General features: G+C 41.9%; 1 protein-coding gene and 1 pseudogene across 1 annotated transcript in view; one reads left to right on the forward strand and one right to left on the reverse strand.

Moving 5' to 3' along the window:
* Positions 1-466: 466 nt before the first annotated feature.
* Positions 467-2074, reverse strand: LOC114510238 (annotated as a pseudogene).
* A 5127-nt stretch (positions 2075-7201) lies between these two features.
* JAM3 (junctional adhesion molecule 3) overlaps positions 7202-27305 on the forward strand; it is a 75855-nt gene continuing 55751 nt past the window's right edge. The window contains exon 1 of the mRNA XM_028528714.2: positions 7202-7344. Coding sequence (XP_028384515.1) covers positions 7266-7344 — 79 coding nt within the window. The 5' untranslated portion in view covers positions 7202-7265. The remainder of the gene's footprint in view (positions 7345-27305) is intronic.

Consider the following 27305-nt stretch of genomic DNA (forward strand, 5'->3'; position numbering starts at 1 on the left):
TAAGTTGCTTGTTAAAAAGACCTTTCTCTAGGACAGTGGTCCCCCACCTTTTTGGCACCAGGGACCAGTTTTGTGGAAGACAATATTTTCATGGGTGGGGTCAGAGAGGGGATGGTTTCAGAATGATTCAAGTGCATTACAGTTACTGTGCACTTTATTTCTATTATTATTACATTGTTACATATAATGAAATAGTTATGCAAATCCCCATAATACAGAAGCAGGGGGAGCCCCGAGCTTGTTTCCTGCAACTAGATGGTCCCATCTGGGGGTGGCGGGGACGGTGACACTGGACTGTGTTGCTTATGTCCAGTCTACTCCTACTCTCATTTTGGTTGCTGTCACTGCAGAAAACCTGCTTCACAAAGACAGGAGGTTGGAAATGGCAGCAGGCTTTTCAGTGCTTTTATGGCAATCTCAGTATACCTTGACTTTATTTATCTTTTTTTTTTTTTGCCTGCAACAATCTTTTATTTTCTTTCCTTTAAGGCTACTGAAAATCTGCTCAAAGACAAGGCCATTAATTATCCTAAGAAACATGCCCCCGCCCACATGGCCTAGGTCTCCATCAGGTTCATGGTGAGCGTGTGCTACGTCACCTTCTATGCTTCAGGAGCGTTTTCTTGTGAGTCTGTGGGGTTATGGCCAATTCTTTCTGGAAATATCAGCTTCTCACAAACTGCCTTCTTGATCATTAATTTCTGTACTACTTCACTGGGGTCCATGAAGAAGGGAGGAGGAGCATGCGTTACATTAGCAATTTTGCTCTCTCTGGATGTATATTCTCATAACATGCAGTCTTGTCAGCCTCTGGTAAGGTCTCGTGTCATTCATTCTGATAAGTTCTCCATCAGTTCTCAAAAAGAAAAAGAAAAAACTGCAACAGTAGGAAAAAGCTGGAGGACATTACTCTGATCTTCGCCCTTAGACTTGAAACTCCATGATCATGAAGTTCATCTCAAACAGGAGAACTTCTTCAAAAAACTGAATCTGTTCTCTGGCTTTCAATTTCTCTGTATTTATAAGATCTGTTGTAGGTACCACCTTTAACTTGAGTGATTCTTCAAGTGACGTTCCATTATAATCTGTTGTATAGGTCCCATCATGTGGTTTAATAACCTCCTTGGAGTGTTCACCCTCTGTCCTGCTTTCCTGCTGCTCTTCCGCAAGGCTACTTTGAGCATTTCTTGATAGTTGTTTACACATTTTAAAGCATCTGTAGCATTGAACTCAATCCCAAGGCAAGAACAGTGCTGGGTTCCTAAGACATTTGCAGCCCTGGCTGGTGTGACTCGCTCAGTGGACTAAGCACTGGCCTGTGAACCAAAAGGTCACTGGTTCAGTCAGGGCACATGCCTGGGTTGTAGGCCAGGTCTCTGGTTGGGGGTGAGAAAGAGGCAACCAACTGATGTCTCTTACATACATTGATCTTTCTCTCTCTTTCTCCCTCCCTTCCCCTCTCTCTGAAAATAAATAAATAAAATCTTAAAAAAATATTTGCCTCCAAACATCATTTCAAAGAGGGATGGCATATACAATTCATCAGCTAACTTCTCCACATCCTCTGACTCCATGATGTGGATCTTGGTAGATATGTGGGTCTTGGTAGCTGTCAGCTTCTGGGGCCCAAAGGAGAAGTCCCAGTGGCTACTCTGGAAGCCGTGGACCATCATGGCTGAGGTGGGGCCAGTGTGGGTGATGTGGGACAGGCTGGAGTGGCATTGGCAGCGGACACTGGTTCCCCCACCTTGCTGAGGCCCAGCCCCTCTCCCACTCACTACCTTGACTTTAATCTGCTAACCTCCTGCTATGAGGCCCATTTGGAGACCTCTGTTCTAGGAAGCCACTTAAAGCCAAAACTCTGACATTAATATTGATAGGGGAAATCAAGAGTTAAGGATTTTAGCTGTAGTTATAGTTGCTAGGCTAAAGTGATTAATGCACATGGAAAGCTGTTTATCCAAGAACTGGAATACATGACCTCTGTCACTCCAGGATGTCCACAAGCAATTAAACCTTTGTGCCCCAAGGGGTCTGCAAGTGGTGAGTTTGTATCTTAGCCCTTGTGTTCCAGGGAGGGGATGTCCATGCTGTAGATAAAGGATTGCTCATCAGCAGATAAAGAAGTGCTAGAAAATTGCCACCAGGCTGCAACTCTGTTTAAACTTTTTTCCAAACTGCTTACCTACCCTTCCTTCTCCCTATGAAAAGGTTGAGATGAGATGTTAAGATTGTTTTTCAGGGTATATAACCCATCATCTTCTCAGTTCTCTGGTCATCTGAATAAAGTGCCCATAAAGATATTTTTTAAAAGATTTTATTTATTTATTTTAGAGCAAGGAAGGGAGGGAGAAAGAGAGGGAAAGAAACATCAATATGTGGTTGTCTGTCACACCCCCCACCCCCACCAGAGGCTTGGCCTGAAACCCAGGCATGTGCCCTGACTGGGAATCAAACCTGTGACCTTTTGGTTTTGCAGGCCGGCACTCAATCCACTGAGCCACACACACCAGGCAGGGCTGCCCATAAAGATTTAAGCCCCACTTGTACTTACTGGTTCTGGTAGAGACAGGCAGCATGAACACTAACTTTTCTGGTTTCAGCGTGACCATTTTCAGTGGCACCACTATGGAGCAGAGAATATGCAAATAGGTGGAACCGCAGACCTTCCCTTCCTTCTGTAGCACCAGCAGCATATCCTGCTGGAGTGGATAGAGGTTTAGACGGCCACTATTTTCTTAGATTGGGGGGTGGGCCCTCTTATTTAAATAAAATGAAAGAAATAGTTTTAAGAGAAAGAGCAGAGGATGATAGTTGTGATAACATGTGAGAGAATGGATCTGGAAATACGCAAGAAAGGTAGGACTTAAAGGGAGAGGAGAGGGAGCAGCAGAATCCTTGAGGAGCCCTGAAGGGGAATGCGTTCATGGGACTACGGTGGGTCAGAGAATCTCCTCTGTCAGAGACCTCCCTGCTCTCATGCGGCGAGGGTTGACTTCAGGCGTATAACGGCGTGAAAGAACAGAAGCCATAGCCCTGTTACTTTTAAAGAATATAGTCACACCAAAAAATAAACACACCCTGATGTAAAACTCTTCTGTGTTTCTCATTCCTTCTGACACATTTGCAGGCTGAAGGTCCTACTTTTTTCTTTTTTTTTTTAATCAGGACTCTCCAGGAATATTGTAACTGTTTTGTCTGAACTGAACTAAAATACTAGGAAAGGAAAGGGGTATAGCAATTGTCAATGTGAGAAACATCCAAAGCTGTAAAAGTTTTTATGAGTTTATTTGAGCCAAAATGATGACAACTGCTGGAAAGCAAAATCTCAAGGGATTGAGAAAATGCTCCGGAAAGTGGCAGTTTTAGCTCTTATTTTATACATCAGAATCAAAGGGAAAGGTTTAAGAGGGTTACATGGAATCCATGGGTGATAGACGGGGGAGGCAGGAGAAAGCAAAGCAGGAAATCTCTGGGATTGGATAGAAAGTAAAATGATAGGCATACTTCTTGTACACAGGGCTACAGGATAGCTAACAGTTAACAATGAACATGATAACGATAACAGTGAAGGGACTTTGGTCTCTGCTCTGGTGTGGTGGTTGGGTGATTGTGCTTTGAGGGGTGGTGGTGGGGAAATTACTCCAATATTACAAAGGCATGTCATCAGGTATATTATGCTACACACAAAAAGACAATAGACAGGATCAGTTTAGGTGAAGATTGACTAATGTTAGGGAAAAACACCACACTAGGACATGACTACTCACCGGAACAGTTTTTAGTTAGGAAGTTTTCAGTTCAGACCATCCTGTGTGGTTACATTGGTCACTGAGTTTGTGAGGCCATCCTGCAGGCCTCCCCTGAGCTTGGCGCGTTTACCATGTGGCCTCCTTTTCCTTCACACAACAAACACATTCTGTTTCAGCTGTTTATCTCGTGTGATTTCCACATGACCATGTTAGGTAGGTATTGTTATCCCTGTTCTACAGGCAAGGAATTTAAGGCTTAGAGAAGGTAAGTAACTTCCCCACATTTATAAAAACTGAGAACTGGGATCACAGTCCACCAGACCTCAGAGCCCACATTCCCCTTCCCGGACTACTGCTGCCGGGACTTCTGCAGGCTGCTCTGAGGCGAGACTCACGGGGAAAACCTTGCTTTTCCTTTGCCGCTTGATTTACACTTTATGCTAGTATCGAAAAATACTGCAAATGCTTTTGTTCAAGTGTAGCACAAGCATGTTTAGTTCCTTGAGCTCTTCTAAGAAATACGTCCCTCCTTAGTAAGCCACACATTAGAAATAAGCATATTGAGCCCTGGCTGGGTAGTTCAGTTGGTTCCAGCATCGTCCCCTTCGCCAAGGTTGAGTGAGGGCTCAATCTCCAGTCAGGGCACATACAAGAAGCAACTAATGAATGCATAAATGAGTGGAAAACAAGTTGATATTTCTCTCTTTTCTCTCTCTAAAAATCAATAATTTTTAAAAACATTAAAAAAAAAATAAGCAGACTCAGGTGGATGATGTGATGATAGAAGCACAGACTCTAGAGCCCACACACTGAATGCTTTCAGAGCTCTGATTCCCTTCTGAACAGGACCGGAGCTCTCCTGGAGCTTTGCTGGGAACAGTAAAATCTTAAGGAAGAGCAGACCACTTGACCACCCAGTGCATTCTACCCTGTCCTGCTGCCTTAGTGGTGGGCCTCCATTCCAGAATCGTGTATCTCAGCTACAGGTCATAGCTGGCAGACTCCATATGTAGAGGATTATCAATGTTTTACAATGAAGGACCTGCCTCCACTCTCAGATAAACCTCTGCTCCTTATAGGATATGCATGGAGCTGCTTTGTAATCTTGTTTGGACTTTTGAAAGATTTCCTAGGGGAGAAGACATTTTAATAGGCAGAACTGTTTCACAGTGCAAGCACAGGAACTCCAGTAGGAGAAAAGAGGCACAATTTCTTAAAACTGTACTGGGTCCACAGTCAGAAACCATCTTACATTCCTCAAGTAACCAAAATGGTCCCTTCAGTTAGGCAAATAACCCCTGGCTGTATAACCAGGAGCTGAAGAAAATAATAGAGGAAAGAGAGAGCAGAAGGAAAAATAGCCAGTGGACCTAAAAAGAATATTCTCTTTTAATTTCTTTATTATGTGTTTGATGAAGGGAGGCTACCACCATAAAATAATTTTCACATACTGTTACTTGTGACTTTGGATCATGATAAACCAGAATAGAAAGAAGCTTTAGAAAATGAAAAAAAAAAAAAGCCCTGGCTGGTGTGACTCAGTGGGTTGAGTGCTGGCCTGAGAACCAAAGAGTCACTGGTTCCATTCCCAGTCAGGGCACATGCCTGGGTTGCCAGCCAGTTCCCCAATAGGGAGCCCATGAGAGGCAACCACACATTGATGCTTCTCTCCCTCTCTTTCTCCCTTGCTTCCCCTCTCCCTAAACATAAATAAATAAAATCTTAAAAAAAAGCAGGAAGGGAAAAGCAGTAGTTACCTACAAAGGCGCTCTTATAAGACTATCAGCTGATTTCTCAAAAGAATCTTTGCATTCTATAAGGGATTGGCAAGAAATATTCACAGTGATGAAAAGCAAGGACCTACAACCAAAATTATTATATTCAGCAAAGCTATCATTTAGAATCAAAGGACAGATAAAGAGCTTCCCAGACAAGAAAAAGCTTAAGGAGTTCATCATCACCAAATCATTATTATAAGAAATGTTAAAGGGTTCTTTAAGAATAACATAAAAAATATGAACAATAAAATGGCAATAAATACATATCTATCAACAATTTAATCTAAAAAACAAAATAAACAAGCAGAACAGAAACAGAATCATAGATACAGAGAACATTTTGGAGGGGGGTTGGGTAGATGGATGAAAAAGGTGAAGGGATTAAGAAGTACAAATTGGTAGTACAGAATAGTCATGGGACTGTAAGTACATCATGGGGCATAGAGTAGCCAAAGAACATACATGCAGGACCCATGGACATGGACAACGGTGGGGGGTTGCCAGAGGGAGTGGTGGGTGCTGGATAGAGAGGGACAAAGGGGGGGAATTTGGGACAACTGTAATAGCATAAAAAGTCAAATATAATTAAAATAAATAAAAACAATCCTTAGTGACTGAATAAAAAGACTTATAAAGAAAATTATATAATGATTGCATTTGAAACATGAATCTGGCAACAACCTCAATCTATTTGATGTTTTTTGATATTTGTACATAGTATAAATTGAAATATAATTTAGTATATATGTAAATTATACACACACTATTCTACTTTGTAAAGACCCAAAACACCAAAATAAATTTAGGGTGGCTGTATGAAAAATTGAAGTCCTTTAGTTATATATTAAAACATAGTTGTTGGAAATTAACACACTTTACTAATCACTATATTCAAATTCTGTTTTTACTCATATTTCCTGGAACATTAGAGATGTACTTTCTATATTAGATATAATACAAGCTATTTCAAAATTTTCCATAGTATTAAATGACACTAAAAACCACCTGCATCCTTAAGTCCAATTTTCAGTGTATTTTATTCTTCTCTTCATCTTGTCTTCTTGTCTTCATAAGATTCTGCTGCATTTTCCTCCCTGGCCTTATCATTTTCTTACATTCAGAAACCAGGTAGTTAAATGTTCCTTCAGGTAGGCAAATAGTTAGGCTGGTTTTCTGCAGAAGAAACTATAGGTGTATCATCAGTTTTGACCTACCATGGAAACAAATTTTGCTTGTTTCAGAAAGATGTCACTTCTATGTACTGTAAAGTGCGTGTGTTGGCTATGTTTTATATTGATTTTGGAGCTTTTTTCTTTTATCAAATTTGGAACTGGGGCCTCAAACAAGGTGCAGGCAATAATGCTTCCAAGATAACTGGGCTGCATCCTTATTGGTAAAATGAGAAACCCTTCATTTTACAGTTTTTAATTGAGTGTGCCTTCTCTGATCTGTAGATGCACTCATTCTATAGCTATGGAAATTTACCCCACCTCACTCTTAAACATCCTCCTCCCACTCAATTCACTGAAACAGACGCGATGGGCGCAGGTCCAGGCATCCCTGCATCCAGCATAACCAGACTTCAGCTTCCTTTGTCACCATGGTGACTGCTCGGCCGGGTCTAGTGGTCGCTATGGTAACAAGGGGCGGGTAGCAGGGTCTCCTCAAGCTGGGCGCATGCGCGCGGGGAAGCCTAGTTGCGCCGCAAACCCGCTGCCGCTGAGCTTTCCAAGACATGGCGCTGAGGCTGCAGCGGCGGGGGTTCCAGCTCTGCGCCCGGTTGCCCGACTTCTTCCTGATGCTGCTTTTCAAGGGTGAGTGTGAGTGTCCACTTTTGGGAGGCAGGAGTCTAGGGGCGAACGGGAGCGGAGCGGGCCCGCAGCGGCTGGATACCGTCCAAGCGGGAATAGCGGTCCCAGCGTCCGCGGCTCCGGGGACTCCTGGGCTCGGGTGGTCCGGGTTCTCGGCTGCAAGAGCGCTCGTGTCCGGGGAGAGGATTCGGATCCGGGCCTGGAGGTGGGGTCCGGGAGGATGAGCACGGGGTGCGGAGGCCCGTGGGGTCCCGGGCAGCCCGTTGCGGGTGATGGACTCGACCCGGGCAGTTGGCACCGCTTCTGGAAAGACAGTGGCCGCTTGGGCGTGGGCGCGGGAAATTGCTGGAAGACACTGGAGCGAGCGGCGTGCGTGGAAGTGAGCGGCTTTCACGCTCACTTAGTGAGCGGCTTTCTGAAGGGTCAGCGGATGCACAACTCCATCGCCTGTCTGGCTCCTTAGTCACGCTCTCTGGGGATCACTTGTCCCTTGCTGTAAACAAAGGGACTCAATTTGGCAAACCTAACTTTCCTTTCATGTAAATAAAATGCCACAGATCTCAGTCAAGTACTTTTTGTTGGTCTGCAGTTCGATCAGGAGACCCCGCAGGCCCTTACACTGGGCGTTAGCATCTGGACCATTTTGATCAGGACACACAGATAAAGTCGGGAGTTTTCATTTGTCTTTTCCACTGTCTGAAATTGCCATTAGCTTCATGTGTCCCGGGACGATTGGACAGAAGGACTGAAATAGCTTCTGATTACTGAACACATACTGTATACCGGGCACTTTGAACAATATCTTATTTAGTGTTGACAGCAACTTTGTGAGATGGGTTTTACTATCCCATTTTCATGTAAGAAAACTAAGACCTAAGCCAAGGCTCTTTTTAAAGGCTGTATTCCAAGTAAGGAGTGAAGACTCCAGCCCACCTCGATCTAATGCAGGATACCACACTTTTTCTTTCCCATGGCTGCTCAGTTCCTAGGTCATTTTGTTGTTTGGCTTGTTCGCCATTGCCATCCCATGATGTTTTCCAGAATATACAAATTAAAACACGAAGTGACTGTTGGGGAGTGGGGGTGGAGGGACACGGAGAACAAAGCGCTGCCTGTGTTTGATGGCTGCTCCCGTGGGTGTTGGTAATGCTGGCAGTCAGAAGTGCGGCTGTGGGGCAGAAGCTGTGAAAACAGGGCTCTGGGATGAAGGGTGCACTTCAGGGTGTAAATATTGACCATGTACTTTGCCTGAAAGTGATTTCCAGAAACATATGTGGTTGAATGACATAAGTGGCCAAAGGCTAGCCAGGGGACAAGGGTGTCAGGAATGTCCAGCCCCCAGCTTTGTTGGTCACACTGACACTGTCCTATTCACAGACTGGAACAACTCCCTATTGTTGTGGAGGTCTATTCACATGAAAGTTTGCAGTTTTTATTTCAGGAACATTCAGCAATTTATTTCAGGAATGAGGTTCTGTTGTGCTTGGTGGTTTGTTAACAAAATGAGAAGATGCTGAGGACTTCACACACCCTTTTATTCACCTCCGGAGGAGGAGCTCGTTGTGTGGCTTTCTTGACTTTAAGGGCTGAGGTTTACCTGGAGTGCATAGGAGAAAGGATCAAATTTTGCAAAATGGGACGAATGACAAAGATCAAGGTGGTAGGGAGTATTAATTCCCTCTGAAGGGACATAGTTATCTTTTTTAGCAGGGAGCTCTGTTCTCATTATTTCGTTTAGACTCTAAATATACTTAAAGTAGCTTGAAACTTTATTCTTCCACAGGTCATGGCAGCAGTGCCTTTTTTTATTTTTACAATTACTCTTTTTTAAAAAGATTTTAAATTTATTTTAAATTTGTTTATTATTTTTTAAAAAGAGTTTATTTATTTTAGAGAGAGGAGAAGGGAAGGAGAAAGAAAGGGAGAGAAACATCAGTGTGAGAGAGAAACATCGATCAGCTGCCTCTCCTACGTGCCCTAACTGGGGACCGGAGCCACACCTCAGGCATGTGCCCTGACGAGGAATCCAACTGGTGACCTTTCACTTTGTGGGACAATGCCCAAGCAGCTGAGCCGCTTGGGTCAGGGCATGATTACTCCAATTGCTTTTGCTTTTCAGTATTTTCATTTAGCAAATGTTAGTTCCCAGTATAATGCAAACATTCTTTATTAGTTACCCTTTGCCAGGCTATATTTTAAGAATTTAGCATATATTCATTTAATATTGATAAACAATCAAGAGGTGGTTACTATTATTTTTCCCATTTTGTAGATGAAGAAACAAGTACAGAGAGATTCAGTAACTTGCTAAGAGTAATTTAATCTGGAAATCTTCAACCATTTGTGTTAATCCAATTTTTGGGTATTTGTATTATTTGACAGAGGAGTTCTTATTATGGATCAGTTTACCAAATTGTCAACTGTTCAAAGCTATGTGGTTAGTATCTAAAATACTCTTTTGTTGAATTGGTGACAGGTGCAGTTTAGGTTTATAAATGTTATGTCCCTGTTATGTTCCCTGTCATTTTTGAATGATTATTACTGTTGGGCTTCTGAATCTTCTGATGTCCTAGAGAAAAGTGCTTCATTTAGAATTAAAACGGTAGGTAACAGTTTGTATTCTTGGAGTAAGACAGTGTGCTAACGCCTAACAAAGTCCGAGAATCAAAATTTCCAGGACATTTTTTTGAAAACCAAATTCTCAGTTTTCTCTTTGCATTTGTTTGGACTTTTGAAACATTTGAAAAAATAACCTATTCTTTTATGTTGTTTTAATTCCTTTAAATGATCTGATAGATACAGCCATGATTGGAATGTATGTGTGTTTTCAGAAGAGCAAGGGACACCTGCCTGAAGCTTGTGGTGCCTGAAGTCAGCTGTTCACTCCCAGGCAACTTGTTGATTGGCATTTGTTCTTCAGTGCTTCAGGCTGAGGGACCCAATGGACAGCTATTAGAAACACTTAGTCATAAGAAATTGTAGTGTTAAATCTTGGCATAATTACCATACACCCAACTTCTAAGCTCTCTGCAACTTGTTCTGAAGGCAGCCCAGTAGGGTAGGCTTAAATCGATTCTTTTGGAGGAAACTAGATTTATGTTAAGCGCACTTTCTGAAATGGCCAAATAATGTTACTGAAGAAGCTATGGATTTAGTATATCCAACTAGCAGCTGTTAGAGATGTGATATTAGCAAATTCCTTCTCTATAAATTCTTTGAATTTTTTCAAAGCACAAGTGGGGTAAAAGAAGGGAAAGTACCGTCCGTATGTGTGTGAATGAAGCTGGGATAGATGGAATCGGCTAAATAATACCCCAGTCAAGAAGTTGGATTCTCTTTCTTTTGTTTTAAGAGATTTTATTTATTTATTTTTTTTAGAGAGAGGGGAAGGGAGAGGGAGAGAAACATCAGTGTGTGAGAGAGCCATTGATCGGTTGCCTCTCACATGCTCTCAACCAGGGACCTGGCCCACAACCCGGGCCTGTGCTGGGACTGTGAATAAACCGACAACCTTTTGCTTTTCAGGCCAGCAGCCAGGGCAGATTCTGTTTTTTAAGATATGTTTGTAATCAGGTGGTATGAATATGGTGCTATTAGGGCTGAATGCAGATTCCAAATCTTCTGTAACCACCCTCTGAATGCTAAATTTATATGCACATAGCTTCACTGGAGTGTAGAGATGTGAGGGAAAGTTTCAGCAAGCACATTCTGCTACACTTTGTTTAGCAAGGGCAGAATCCACTGTGGAACTCTGCATTGACAGCTAAACCCTTAATTTACTGCTTCTGCCACTGGTCATTTTTTCACTCAGCTTCCTGAGAATTAGTACTTGTTTGTGATGTCGAGGAATGCTGTAGTATTCTGTGTTGGCGTGTTTTCTTTGTTTTTTAAGTTGTATCTATTATGTGTTATATATTTCTCATGAGTAGTTAATGTGTACAGCAGGAGTTACAATGCCGTTTATGTAGGAACAGAGTTTTTATTAAATTAGGACTATGCAAACATTTTTTTCTTATATCGCCTTTCATTTTTAGAGTATCCCACGGCTTCTGTGGTTCAGCCTTCTTTCTGCAAATTGTTGCCAAGATCAAAATCTGCCATCTCCCTGCTCTCTGCTTTGCCTAACTTAACCTCAACTCAGAGTGACCTCCTGTCTGTAAATAAGCATAGCTCTTAGTCTGTAGTTCGGTTCAGTGCGGCGGATACTTACTGAGTACCTATCAGGAATGTGCCAGGCGCCGTTGTTTATGCTCAGGGTGCAAAATGAATAAAGCATTTCCAGCCCTCGAAGAGCCAGGATGAGCGCACTCTGAATTATGTTGGGCTTCCATTGTTTAGTGTAAATGCATTTTATCTTTTCGGAGATATTAAACATTTGTTGAGAACAGAGGCTGAATTTAATTTCCTTTGTATCTTTTCAGAGGTGATTATAGTAAATATTCTCTTTGTCACTCGAAACTCAGTTAACGTTTCTTAAACACTGCCTGTGTGTTTGGCATTTTTAATGTATCTTATCTTAGTTCCTGTGGCCCAGAAACTTTTGAAAATGCTTAGTTTTTAACTACATTAGTGTTGGTGGAAGAAAAATAATGGGACGTATTTCTTGACTTGGTTTAATTTAAAAATCTTTCTACCATCTACTGTATGCAGTTATACAAGGTTAAACCGAAGAAGAATATGGGGAAATGATGATGATATAATTTAAGTGGCACAGGCTGCAGGTATGATTAGTATATATCACATAGCTACAGTTACACAAAACATGTAATGCCTAGGGGTAAAAACCTGGAAAACTGAATCAAAATGTTGATAGGAGCTATTTTTGAATGGTACATCTTATTTATGGCTGATGGTTTTCTGCTTCTGTCTGTTTTTCTGGCTGATTCTTTTGTCTTTTTTTTTTTTTTTTTTGACGTTTTCTTTCATGAGGATTTAAAAAAATTTTTTAAAGGATTTTATTTATTTTCAGAGAGCAGAAGGGAGGAAGAGAGGGAGAGAAACATCAGTGTGCAGTTGCCCCTCAAGTACCCCCTACTGGGACCCTGGCCTGCAACCCAGGCATGTGCCCTGACTGGGAAATGAACCTGGGACCCTTTGGTTCCCAGGCCTGCACTTAGTCCACTCACTGAGCCACACCAGCCAGGGCAGATAGTGGGCTTTTAAATTTGATGCTGGTAAGGATTTTCTTTTAAAATGGGAAAACTTTGCTTAATTTAATGTGAGAGCATGTGGATTTTGCCTTTTTCTAGCTCCTTAATGTCTGTCACAGTGGATGAAGGAGGGGCTGACTGGAAGTTCTGTTGTTTGATTATGCAGTCTTAGTGACTCATTTGAAAGATTTGTGGTCATTGGTTTTGAGTGGGGAGCCAGCTGTGGCGTCCTCGGCAAGTGGCTAACTGGAAAACTAAAAGGGCTGATGAGAGTATCTACCTCCCCCTACCCTGCCCCGCCCCCAACACACACACTTTTTTTTAACAAACAAATAATCTGAGTAGTGACTTTGGTCTGGCTGTTTAGAGTCAGCCAGCATTTGTCGAACACCTGCTTTGTGCTAGCCGGGCGACTCCGGGAGGGCCTGATCTTCGTTTTGGATAAGAGGAATACCGGATCAAACTGGCCTCCTTAGAGAGTAGATGCTGAAAGATGTTTCCTGAAGTGTACTGTCAGCTGATTCACTCTTATCACTTCTCCCTGCCCTCCACAGGCTTCCTTGTTGGATATCTTTCTGTAAGGAAAGTATTTAATGTCTTCAGAGTGAGGTACAGCTATCTGGAGGATCCCAAAGCAAAGAATGCAGCAAATCCTAAAACAGCTGCTTTTCCTTGTCTTTCCTTTCCTTCCTTGCCATGTTTCCCCCCCTAAAGTATCTCTACTGGGATGCTGAAACTTAATCAGCGAATCCCTGTGTATTTGGCAATCTCTGTTTTCATGGCACTAAAGCTTTCTGTGGGCGAAATAGGGAGGTATAAGATAAGGTCTTTTTCCATACCAGAAGCAACATACAGTTTAGAATGCTAACCAACAGTAGCATTTAGGGTAGATGTTTTCTGTATTTAGAAGTGAGCGCACTTGCTCTGGGCTGGCCTGGGGGAAGAGAATTCAAGAAGGAGTGGAGTTTTAGGGGTAATTTTGGTTTACATAGTGTACATTTGGGAGAATGGAGGTGTTGAGGCCAATTAAGTGAGGAAATAATGTGAGCAAACGTGTGGAGTTGGGAATACATGCATACGTTGTATTTTGGGACCAATGAATTACTATAATGATAAAAATATTTACAGCTGCCATTTATTGAAAACCATGTGTCAGGCATTGTGTTGATAGGTTTATCTGGGCTGTCTTCATTGATATCATTGATACTGATAGACAGTCTGTCCTGACTACTGGGAGCTGGCTGAGGGCGGAGAACTGGAAGGGCCGCTGGGGAAGAGAGAGGTAGGCCATGGGAATGGGACCAGGGAGCCACTTCTGCACGAAGCCATGCTCCTCGGGGGCAAGGTCGGGGGTTCGAGTGTGGTGGACGTGGCATGCCACTGATTAAAGAATGCCTTTGCAAACCACCTGGAGCTGTGGTGAGGACATTGAACTTCCCAGTGCAGCGCCAGGTCCTGCGAGCATGAGGCTGCGTTGCTTGGTAACCAGGCTCTTGCCTTGTGGACAGTTTGCCCCAGTGCGGACAGGTCCTGCTTCTGGCTTCAGGTGCTCCACCCCTTCCACTGAGGCCGCCCTCTGCACTGCAAGAGAGGCCCTGTAGGTTCCAGGGTCCCTTTACACAGGACTTTGGTTCTGCTGTTGCTTGTGGGCAACTTGCTGCATGCAGGGACTAGAGTGGAGTGTGGCATGGAGCTGATGGAGCGCCAGGGATGTCCCCTCCAGCAGGAGAAGGTTCTTATGCTGACCACACAAGGTTAGCAAAATAATTGGATAGAAGAACAAGCCCTCCTACCCTCTTTCAATACCAGCTTTAGGGTGGGACCAGGGAAAGGCAGGCACCTGTGCCATAGGAGTCAAAATTGTGTGGGGGGAGGTGCTGGACCAAAGAGGCCTGTCAGTTTAGCCTGGGGAAAGATGGGATTGGTGAGGGAGGTGGACCCACCCAAAGCAGCAAAAGCGTGGGAAGTTAAATGGTCATTCTGAGAAAGTACATGCCTGCCCCACACCCAAAACAAATATAGTCCCAGGGGAACAAAGAAATGCCCCTCTTGCTTGGCTCCTTCTGCTCATCACTTGCTGCTGGGGACCTGCACTCAGCACCAGCACATGATGGTGCTCTGGCATGTCCTCGCCGTGGGCCACATGATGCTAAGCATGGCCTCCAGTAGGGCATCACGCTCTCTCTCTTTCTCTCTCTCTCCCCTTCCCCCCTCACTTAGTGAATGCCCTGGCTGGTGCATTTGTGTGACCTTGTGTCCTTAGCTGCCACAAGGCCATGACCTAAGTTACTCTGCATTCAGCCTCCAGGAGGGAGCCTGAAGCTAGACAGCAGGTGTTAACAAGCTAAGCTACCTGGATGCCTGCTCAGCAGCTGCCTCAGGCTCCAAAGAATGGTACTTTAAAATGGAGCAGGAACTCCATTGCCTTTTGTTTTGTTCTTGCTGAGGACCATGGGGTTTTGTCTGGGTTTTGTGGAGGAGATGAACTTTGAGACAGAGAGTCCTCCATTTTCCCAGATTGTTCAGCAACTGAGTAAGAACCTCTTTTCTTCCTCACCTGCCCCTGCCTCTCCAGTTTGCCTGGCGTGGCAGCAGGCAGCTGAACCCCATTTTGTTTGATAACATCAACAGTCAGTTTTTGTAGACTTCACTTTGCAGCTGATGAATCTGAGGCTCAGATAGGTTAACTACCTAGTCCAGGGCCATAGCTAATAAACTGAGGAGTCAAATTGTGCATTGAAAAGAACATTAGAGAGTAACTAGATTGTAAAGCACTTTCAGTGCCACGCTAAGAAATTGGGATCTTATTATGTAGGTTCTAGAAATTTATTTGGCAGTTTTGAAGTAGGTAACTGTTCTGATCAAAATGACTTCAGAAGTATTAATCTGATATTCAAGAAGACTGGAGAGGGAAGGTCAGAAAGTTTCTAGAATAGTTCAAGGTCACTTCCTTTAGTCTCTTGATGTCAATTTGTTTTTATTTATGTTTGAAAATATGTTTGATTTTATCTTGTTTTTGATACGTAATTTTAGGTAGACAGTTATTTTTGTCTCATAGCCTGGGCCACGTAACACTGATGCTGCTTAGTTCCATCATTCCTGTTGCGAAGTCCTGCGGTCTTGCATCAGTCACAGCCTCACTCTTCGCTGGGCTGCCTGTCTTCTCTCCAGCTACTTGACAGATCTTTTCTTTGTCTTTGGCATTCTGAAACGTTACTACAGTGAGACTAGGGTGGATTTCTTTTTAATGATCTACTTGTTAATATGCCGTGCTTGTGTATTCTCACATATTATAGTTCAGATACTGCCTAGCTTCTGTTCTCTTAATTCTCTTCTTCTGGCAGTCCTCGAAGATCTGTTCAGTCCCTCTATTGTTCAAGACTGTTAAACTTTCTGTCATAATTTCATATTCTTCTCTTTTTGTGTTGTTCTGGGTTATTCATCCAATATTTAGCTTTGCTTTATAGTTATTTCTTTTTTCAGTATTTAATCTGTCAATGTATAGAGTTTTTAACCAATTATATTGTTCATTTCTAAAAAATTGTACTTGGTTCTTTTTATAATTTGGTTTCTTTTGCGTGCTCATTTATTTTACTCCCTTATTTTTAAAACATTTCATGTACAAATGTTTTATATTATGCATCTGATTCTTCAAATATCTGAAGTTCTTGAGGATTTAAATCTAATGTTTGTTGTTTCTTATGACTCTTACTTATGGTGGTTTGATTTTTTTCAGTTGTAAACTGATACTTGGTTGATCCCAATCTGTGCAAATCTGAGCCTGGACCCAGGAAGTTTTTTGTGGGAGAGCATGTGTCTACTGGGCAGCAGCCCCCTGGGATGGCTTTACCCCTTCAGGGACCCTGGCATTATTTGAAAATCTCAGGCCCAGCTTCTCTGCCTAACTGCTAGCCAAGGGCACAGTCTCCTGTGAGTCCAGAGATACATGAAAAACTATGATGTATGAAGAATCCTGTTGTTGGAGTAGAAGGGCCTTTCAGAGAATCAGATGCACTCCACTGCTGGAAACAGGAAACTCAGCTTTACTTAACCTTTTCACCCTTTTGATTAACATAAGAGTCACATACTCTTCTTTGCCTTTTTTCTTTTTAAATTACACTTGACATAAAGTATTATTTTATATTAGTTTCAGGTGGACAGCATGATGTTAGACATATAATTGACAAAGTGACTCCCCGATAAGTCCACTACCCCCCTGGCACCATCCATAGTTATTACAGCACAGTTGGCTGCATTCTCTGTGCTGTGCTCACATCCCAAGACTGTGTAGTAACCACCGATTCGTACTTCCTGATCCCCTTACGGTCTTTTACCCACAAGCCTCCCTCCCGTCTGGTAGCCGTCAATTTGTTCTCTGTATCTGTAAATGTGTTTCTGTTTTGTTTGTTCATTTATTTTATTCTTTAGATCCCACATATAAGTGAAATCATATGTTATTTGTCTTTCTCTGGCTGACTTATTTCAGTTAGCATAATATTCTCTAGGTCCATCATGTTGTTGCCCATGGCACGATTTCATTCTTTTTTATGGCCAAGAAATACTCCATTGTATTGAATATATGAGGTCTGTCCAGAAGGTTCCAGCCACGTACTATGACAAATAGAGACATTTATTGAAGAAGATATAAGATACAAGAAATATTGTATACAGGACAGTGACACCTCAGTCCCATTCAAAGTAGGCACCTTGGGACCTCACGCACGTCTCCCAATGGCCATGAAGTTGCACTGTGATATTTTCCTGAATCTCATCCACAGTCTGAAATCTTTTTCCTTTCAAAGGTGATTTTAGTTTTGGGAAAAGGCAGAAGTTGCAGGGCACCAAATATGGGCTATTGGGCTGAGTCACCTGGGTGATTTGATGTTTCACCAAAAAACTCTGCATGAGATGGATGCATGAACGGGCACGTTGTCATGATGAAGTTGCTGATCACCAGTTGCCCACAGCTGTGGCCTTCTGAAGCATCCAAATAGTTTCCATGGAGGAAGGTTCAAACTTAAGGCAAAATTTGCTGCAGATTCATTGATCTACTTGTTCAGTCATTTTGATGTGGCGGCCACACAGCACGCATGCTCACTCAAGGGCATTTACCACCCCATGGACTAGTATGGTGAAGTCATTTACACATGTGCATTCTGGTCCACTTTCCTTGGCTGCCAGGGTACATCAATATTGTAGAAACCATCCTCATTATACTAACAATGGGTGGACTTCTTCCAGGTAGATCTTATGTATGTACCACATCATCTTCATCTCATCTTCTGTTGATGGGTACTTAGATTTCTTCCACATCTTGGCTATTGTAAATAGTGCTTCAGTGAGCACAGGGCTGCACATACCTCTGAATTAGTGTTTGAGATTTCTTCAGATAAATTCCCAGAACTGGAGTTGCTGGGTCATAAGGTAGTTCTATTTTTGATATTTTTAGTTAATTTGCATTTCTCTGATGATGCATGACATTGAATATCTTTTCATATGTCTGTTGGCCACTTCTGTGTCCTCTTTGGTCCTCTGCCCATATTTTAAAAAATTGATTTTAGAGAGGGAGGAAGGGTGGGGGTGGTGGTGAGTGGGAGAGATCTGTTTTTTATTCATTGGTTCATTCTTCCATGTGCCCTGACTGGGGATCGAACCTGCAACCTTGGCACATCAGGATGATACTCTAACCTACTGAGCTAATTGACCAAGGCCGCACATTTGTTTGTGTATGTGTGTGTGTTTTTGTTGTATAAGTGCTTTATGAGTTTTTGATATTATCCCCCTATCATGTATGTATCAATAGTTATCAGTGGTGAATATCCTCTCTCAATTGGTAGGTTGTCTTTTCGTTTTGTTGATGGTTTCCTTTTGCTGTGCAAAACTGTTTAGTTGATTTAGACCCAGTTTTTAATTTTTTGGTTTTGTTTCCCTTGTCCTAGAAGATATATCAGAAAAAAAATAGTACTAACAGTAAAAAATAGTACTAATAGAGAGCTTATTACCTATGTTTTCTTCTAGGAGGTTTATGGTTTTGGGTCTTACATTTAGGTCTTTAATCTATTATTAGTTTACTAATGTATATGGTGTAAGAAGGTGGTCTAGTGTAATTTTTTATATGTATCTGTCCAATTTTCCCAGCATCATATCTAAATAGACTGTCTTTACCACATTGCATATTCTTGCCTCTTTTGCCATTAATTAATTGACCGTGTAGGCATGGGTTTATTTCTGGGCTCTGTATTCTGTTCCATTGATCTGTGTGTCTTTTTTAAAAAAAAATTTATTCCATTGCTATTCTGTTGTGACTACTACAGCCTTGTAGCACAGTTCAGTGGTGTGATACCTCCCACTTTGTTTTCTTCTCGAGATTGCTGTGGCTATTTGGGGTCTTTTGTGTTCCCATATAAATTTTTGGATTATTTGTTCTACTTCTGTGGAAAATACCATTGGTAATTTGATAAGGACTGCACTGAATCAATATATTTTGGGGTATCATGGACATTTTAATTACGTTAATTCTTCCACTCCATAAGCAAGGTGTATGCTTCCATGTATTTGTATTTTCTTCAACTTCTTTCTTCAGTGTCTTACATTTATTTTAGTATAATTCTTCACCACTTGGCTAAGTTTACTTTTTTTGGATGTGACTGTAAATGGGATTTTCTTAGTTTTTTTCCCTGATAGTTTATTATTAATCTATCAAAAAGCAACCAATTTCTGAATGTTTATTTTGTGTCCTGCTGCATTATTGAATTTATTTATGAGTTCTAATAGTTTTTTGGTGGAATCTTTAGAATTTTATATATAGTATTATGTCATCTGCAAATAATGACACTCTGACTACTTCCTTTCCAGTCGGAAAGCCTTTTATTTCTTTTTTGTGTCTGTTTGCTGTGGCTAGGACTTCCAATACTATGTTGAGTGAAAGTGGTAAAGTGGACCTACTTGTCTTGTTCCTGTTTAAGGGAAATATTTTATTTTTTCCCTGCTGAGAATGATGTTAGCCGTGGGTTTCTCATATACGGCCCTTATTATGTCAACGTATGTTTCCTTTACTCCCACTTTGCTGACAGTTTTAATCATAAACAGATGTGGGATTTTGTCAGATGCATTTTTCTGCGTTTATTAATATGATTTTTGACTTTCATTTTGTTTATGTGGTATATCACATTAATTGATCTGAGGATATTAAACCAACCTTGCACCCCAGGGAAAAATCACACTTGATCATGGTGTATACATTTTTAAAAGATTGTATTTATTTATTTTTAGAGACAGAGGAAGGGAAGGAGAAGAAGAGGGAGAGAAATATCAATGTACAAGAGAAACATCGATTGGTTGCCTCTTGCACACCCCCAGCTGGGGACGTGGGCTGCAGCCCAGGCGTGTGCCCTGGTTAGGAACTGAACTGGTGACTTTTCAGTTTGCAGGATGACACCTGACCCACTGAGCCACACCAGTCACAGCCATGGTATATGCTCTTTTGATGCATTGCTGAATTCAGTTTGCTATTATTTTGTTGAGGATTTTTGCATTTGTGTTCATCAAAGATTTTGGTCTATAATTTTGTTTTTTAACAATGTCTTTGTTTGGCTCTAGAGTCACGGTGATGCTGACCTAGTAAAATGAGCTTGGGGGCCTTTCTTCCCTTGAATTTTCTGGAATATTTTGTTAAGGATAGGTTAATTCTTCTCTGAATATTTCGTAAAATTCACCTGTGAAACTATCTGGTGTAGGACTTTCGTTTTGTGGGAACTTTTTGATTACTGAGTCGATTTTCTTTATGTGGTAACCCTTTAAGAGAATGCCTGGGTTTCCAGTAGCCTCCTCTCACACAGATGGTCAGAATCCTTGCGATTTTTACAGCCTGTTGTTATGTGGCTCCTCTTCCTGGCACTGGTGCTGGGGCTGAGACCCCTGACTCAGTGTAGACCTCTGCAGGTGGGAAATCCCTCCAGATTCTCACGTGGGTGTGGAGCGGGCCCATTTTGCTTCCACCCTTCCTACCAGTCTGTGTGTGGCTTCTTCTTTATATCCTTACTTTTAGGACTTCTGCTCAGCTAGTCTGCAAGTGGTTATCCTGGTTGAATGTTCCACATTTTAGTTGTAACTTCGATGTGGTCATGGGAGGAGGTGAGTGAAGCTTCCACCTACTCCAGCATCTTGATTGGAACCTCCCAAGATGTTGCCTTTTTTCAAACTCAAGGCAAGATGCCCGACCAGCAAAAGTGTTATGATGCGACTCACTTTCTTGCAATACTCGCCTTATTACGGTGTCTGTAATTGAAACCACAGTATCTCTGCGGTATGCCTGTGCCCTACACATCACATCTGACTTAAACTTACCTGTACAACTTACAGTGCAGATTGAGGCTTTCCAAAGTGTCCACTTCATTGGTACTTACGAAGTGTTGCTCAAGCATTTTTTAAGTGTTTAAAGACCAAGGTAAACAAGGGTTTTTTAGGCTATATGTTAAGAGCTTTGCAGGTGGTGGGGTGAAGAGAGTGGGCAATATGTCATTGGTAAATGTAGAGGACTTACCGATTTTTATTTTGGTGTCAATTTTAAACATATGCCACTGCTTTTGATATGCAATGAAACTCGGAATGAATCCTTGGGAGAAGCCGGAGGATTGGGTGGGGAGTGTATTAACAAACTTGGGACTTCCGGCAAGATGGAGGAATAGGTGGACGTACCGTACCTCCTCGCACAACCAAGATTAGAACAACAATAATTTACAACAATAATTTACAGACAGAATAACACCCAGAACCGACAGAGGATTTATCTGAATGGAAGTCAGATAGCCAAGAAGTTGAAGTAGACCCGTACATCCAGACTGGTAGGAGAAGACGACCTGGGCTGGCGCAGGGCTGGTGCAGGTCGGCGGCGCGCGGAGGTCGGGGAAAATTTGGCTCGAAATCGGTGCGACAGCCATCCGGGGCGCAGGAGCGCAGCGGTGATCCCTGAGTGTGCAAGCTGCGGCTGGGGGAACCAGTGAGGCAGCGATTGTGGACCAGGGCAGAGCTCGCAGCCCAGGATCCCACAGAAGGGTCTGAGCCCAGGAGAACGGAACTACCGCCATTGTTCCCTCCCATCCCCGTTCCTGCCTCGGCTCCCACATATAATGTCACAATCTAGCGACCGGGGTGCCCAGCCCCGGTGAACACCTAAGGCTCCGCCCCCCACCATAACAAGAGCAACCAGACAGGAAAAAAAAAAAGAAAAAGGAGAGATAGGGAAAGATATGTATCCAACAGAGCAGATCAGTCCCCCAGGACTCATCCTTTTGAGTGACTAAGAAATAACCAATCTATCAGATGCACAGTTCAAAACACTGGTGATCAGAAAGCTCACGGAATTGGTTGATTTTGGGCGCAATTTAGATGAAAGGATGCAGGTTACCATAAAAGAGATGCAGGAAGATATACGGAGGAGAGCCAATAGTGAAAGGAAGGAACCTGAGTCTCAAAACAATACAGTGGACCAGAAGGAAGGATAGAATCAACCAAGCAGGAAAGCATGATGAAATAAGAATTCAAAAAATCGAGGAAAAGCTTAAGAGCATCCAGGACACCTTTGAACGTTCCAACATCTGAATTATAGGGGTACCAGAATGGGAAGGGGAAAAGCAACAAATTGAGCATGTATTTGAACAAATAATAAAGGAGAACTTCCCCAATCTGGCAAAGGGAACATTCTTCCAAGAAATCCAAGAAGCTCAGAGAGCCCCAAAGAAGTTGGACCCAAGAAGAAACACACCAAGGCACATCATAATTACATTAGCCAAGGTAAAAACGAAGGAGAGAATCCTAGAAGCAGCAAGAGATAAGGGGACAGTAACCTACAAAGGAGTTCCCATCAGACTGTCAGCTGATTTCTCCAAAGAGACCTTACAGGCAAGAAGGGGCTGGAAAGAAATATTCCAAGTCATGAAAGACAAGGACCTACATCCCAGATTGCTCTATCCAGCAAAGCTCTCATTTAGAATGGAAGGGCAGATAAAGTGTTTTTCAGATAAGGTCAAGTTAAAGGAGTTCATCATCACCAAGCCCTTACTTTATGAAATGCTAAAGGGACTTATCTAAGAAAAGAAGATAAAGAAAAGACATGTATAGTAAAAGGACAGCAAACTCACAATTATTAACAACCACACCTAAAGCAAAGCCAAAAGAAACTAAGTAAACAACTAGAACAGGAACAGAACCACAGTAATGGAGGTCACATGGAGGGTTAGCAGCAAGGGGGTGGGAGGAGGAGAGAGGGGGAAAAGGTATAGAGAATAAGTAGCATAGAATGTAGGTTGAAAATAGATAGGGGGAGGGCAAGAATAGTACGGGAAATGTAGAAGCTAAAGAACTCATAGGTATGACACATGGACATGAGCTAAAGGGGGGAAACGTGGGTAGGAGAGGGGGTACAGGGTGGAGGGGAGAGAAGGGGGGAAATGGGACAACTGTAATAGCATAATCAATAAAATATATTAAAAAAAACTTGGGTTCTAGTTTCAGCTCTACTACCTAATATTTATATGATCTAAATGGTTCCTGAACTTCTCTAGGCCTCAGCTTTTTGTTCTGGGATAATGTCTCACAACAGTGGTTCCCAGCTAAGGGAGAGACTGCCACACGGGATGTTTGGAAAGGTCTGGAGTTGTCTTTGGTTTTCATAACTCAGGGTGCTGCTGAGGGCATTTCGAGCCTCGGGATGGTGCAAAACATCCTACAGAGTAGAGCAGACCCCCCCACCCCCCGCAACAAAGGCTTATATAGCCCAGAACGTCAAGGCTGAGAAGTCCTGTCGTATAGCATCCATTAGCTCTAAAATGTGATACATCTGCATGAGCTGAGAGGAGTAAATATTATCTTTACAGGTAGAAAATTTAACACAAAAGGATTTGATGACTTGCCAAGTTATATTGTAAATCGATGGTAAAACCCTTTTCTTCTCATAATCAGTCCAGTTGTTGAGGAATTGGATTTGGCTTTAAGTGAGTGCCTTTCTCCAGAGAAGTCCAGCATGAACAGCCTTTAAGGAAGAAGAAAAAATTTTAAAGGTCTCTTAACTAGGTGGGTGTGTAACAAGAGATACTCCAAGTTTTTGTTCTCCAGTGGTTGTGTTCTAACTTTTGAACAATGATTAATACTTCCAGACTCCCAAGATTTCAACTAACACTTTGAGATGAATATGAAAATAGTCTATGAGACAGAAAGCTGGGAGGCCTGAGTTTAATGCCCCAATGCTGTACTTTAAAGCCCAACATTTGGTTTATTTCTACGTTTTTTGAAAAATACTCTTTGTGCTTATGCAGAGGTATTTTACTTGTTGAGTTACAGAGTGTTTTCCCTTTTTGTCATACTCTCCCTTACTTTCTCCTAATATGCAAAAGAAAACATGCGCTTCATCTGAGCAGCTCCTGACCGCATCACACGACCTGCTGACCCCAGCAGATGAAATGCCTGTTGCTTCATTCATTTCACTAAGTGTTTGGGAAAAGGTGATGCTAAACTCCTAGGTGGAAACGCCCAGTGGACCTCAGAGACCTTGTTATTCGTATGGCACTTTCTTGTCCTGAACTCATCCATTCTTCATAGCTATTTATCTACTAAGACATTTATTTTTAGTGTAAACTCCCTGATTTATACTGGCAGCTCCTTCACTTAAAGATATGCTGGAATTTCCACTTTTTATTATTCAAAGTTTGCTAGTTCAGTAACAAAAATTTCCCTCAGGCCTAAGATGTCTAATCTCTTCTACAAATATCACTGAACCACTATTTAATCCAAGAATGTCAAAGAGAAAGTTTTCTTTACTCTTGAAACTTAAAACTTGATTTTTGTTTTTTGGAAAAATTCTGGACACTAGTACTTTGGATAAAATATCTTTCCCACATATTAGAAAAATAAAAAACTTGCCATCATCAAAATAAACCATGAGGGAAGTTTGAATATGAGAAAGTTCCTCTCTGTTAGGGTTATAACCTAAAGTTTTGGAGAGCCAGAAGACTAATGAAACTCTAGAATCCAGAGGGAATAAAGCAATGTAGAGAATGATAGTATTTTATGTTTGTAAAGCATCTTATAATTTGCAATACCACTTTCTCCATGTTCTCATTTGATATGTGTAACAATTCTGTAAAGTGGGTATTATAATCTCATCTCATAGCTTAAAAGAACAGGGTTCAGACAGCTACAGCCTCAAACTCAAAAGCATCAGAGATCAAAGTGGAAACTGTGTCTTTTGACTCTAAACTACTTTAATATCAAAATTGAGAAACGTACAAATGAGACTATAGTTTCTCATCTGTCAGGGCTGCGATGTGTTTGAACAGGAGTACTTGTCAGCCCCTGCTCCTTCTCCCAAACCACAGCAAGGAAGAGACACTGCCCCCGGCAGGGGCACTGCCCTCTCATTGGTGAATATCCGCATAGCTCTTCCTCCCGGAGGTTCTGCTGGGCACAAACAAGGTGTCCGCCCTTCAAGCCACAAGCCAATTGAAGAGTGGAGACACACACCTAGGAAAACCACTCCCCTTAGTTTGCTAAGTTAGTGGGTCAGTTAACATCAGAGAATGAGGTTTGAGAAGGAAGACCGTGATTGGAGTGAATCTAAGTTTTATGGAGCCTGAAGCTGATACAGTATTCAGGCCTCATTCAGAAAACAAATACAAAATTAGGTACAAAGTGAGTATTTATTAAGAATGAGAACAGAAACACCAAAACATAATAGATTTAAAAAGCTAGCAACACAAATGCAACAAAATCTAGAAAAATAACGATATTTTTATTAACCCCTTAGTACTCTATAATCTTTCCTATGTGTTTTAGTATTTTTTAAAGATTTTATTTATTTATTTATAGAGAAGGAAAGGGAAGGAGAAAGAGAGGGAGAGAAATATCAATGTGTGGTCGCCTCTCACATGTCCCCACCTGGGGACCTGGCCTGCAACCTAGGCATGTGCTCTGACTGGGAATTGAACCAGCAACCCTTTGGTTTGCAGGTCTGCACTCAATCCACTGAGCTACGCCAGCCAGGGCTGTTTTAGTAGTTTTGATCACCTCATCATATGCCTGTGATTTTGAAATACTGTCTGTGGAAATAACAATCATTAAGACTTTACTTTGGCATGGTTAATAACAAATTTTAATATTAATAGTTTAGGAAAGTTTCTCTTCACTTCCTATTTTACTATTCATTATTGGTAATATAGGAAAATGAAATATTCATTATTGGCAAATTATACAAACAAAGTGTTAAGGGTTATTGCTAAATTTGGCCAAAGCTCTAAAATTTCTTTCGCATTTAAGCTGTAGGATTTCAGCGCATTTCATTTTCTTGTAGTGACTAATCTTACACTTTATAATACAAAAAATCCCTCATCGCAGACTCTTTCAACCCCCATCCTCATGTTGGTAGCATTATAGGGGTTTCAAAGTGACATTCACAGTGGGTCCTGCCACATCCCGTCACAGTCCCCGTGAGTCACACGGCATGGTAGGGTGTTCTTGGAAGCCATTCCTGCACCAGGACGGCTGGCAATGACAGCTGCTGTACACAGCAGTTTCCATGGACCACACAAACAGTCCCACTGAACCAGAACTGAATGCATTCACAGGTCAGCTCTCCGGTGCCAGGAACAAGTGCCTGTGGCCATTGCAGTGCCCCCGACTTGAGACGTATGACAGCAGGGAAGGCAGAGTAGAAGAAGAGAGCAGTTGTAACCGATTATAGCTAAGGCATCTGGCAACTGTGAAATTTGAGGATACATTGATAGACTAGAACCCTGGGGCATTTGGAAAGGGGTCCCTTTGTAAATGAGGAGTCCAAAAGCTTAAGCTTGATAAGCTTCACTTTAAATTTGGCTCTGAATTACAGGTCAAATGAATTGTAGTCAAGTAGTCATGGAAGGAGCAGCAGCAGCAACAGTTAGTAGTAACAGTAGATCTCTACCACTTAGTAATGGAAAATGAAGCCAACACTGAGACCTTATTATGATGCCAGGTCCTCTGTTATGTACTTCATATGAATTATGTAATTAATTTGAATTTTATTAGTGTTATTTTTGTTATCATTTGCTTACTTTTTAGGGGCTTTGTATATAGTCACTAGTTTACAAAACAACCCACAGAGTTATACATTGTTACTACTCTGTAGATAAGGAAATGGGCTTTGACAAGTCACATAGCAGAGTTTAGGTTCAAATGTCAGTCTAACTTATGCTTCCCCGATAAGTAGGAATTTAGTTGAGGAAGCGATCACTCCAGGCTGGAGATTTTAAAAAGGCTTTACAGAGAAGTACAGCAGGTTGGATATTAGGGAGTGAATAGGAATGAGTAGGAAGAGGATGCTCTTTATTTGGGGTTTATGGGCCATGGTAATAAAAAAAGAAATGATAATAAACAGGGATTATTCGGAAGACAGTGATGAAACAGTTCTTCAGAGCCAAAAATCATGTTCCACATCTTGATTTCTTTTTCTTTTTAGACTTTATTTATTTATTTATTTTTAGAGAGGGAAAAGGAAGGAGAAAGAGAGGAGAGAAACATTAATGTGTGGTTGCCTCTTGTGCGCCCCCTACCAGGGACCTGACCCACAACACAGGCATGTGCCCTGACTGGGAATCAAACCAATGACCCTTTAGTTTGCAGGCCGGTGCTCAGTCCACTGAACCAACCAGCCAGGGCTTGATTTCTTAATAAAAAATGAATCAATTAAAGTCTTATGATTAATTTCCTCCTTAGTACATAGCTATAATCTTATGAAGGAAAAGGAGAACGCAGCATTTGTCTAAAATTCAGTTCCCCTGTGGTAGA

The sequence above is a fragment of the Phyllostomus discolor genome, chromosome 13 (genome assembly GCF_004126475.2).
Source record: "Phyllostomus discolor isolate MPI-MPIP mPhyDis1 chromosome 13, mPhyDis1.pri.v3, whole genome shotgun sequence".
NCBI lineage: Eukaryota > Metazoa > Chordata > Mammalia > Chiroptera > Phyllostomidae > Phyllostomus > Phyllostomus discolor.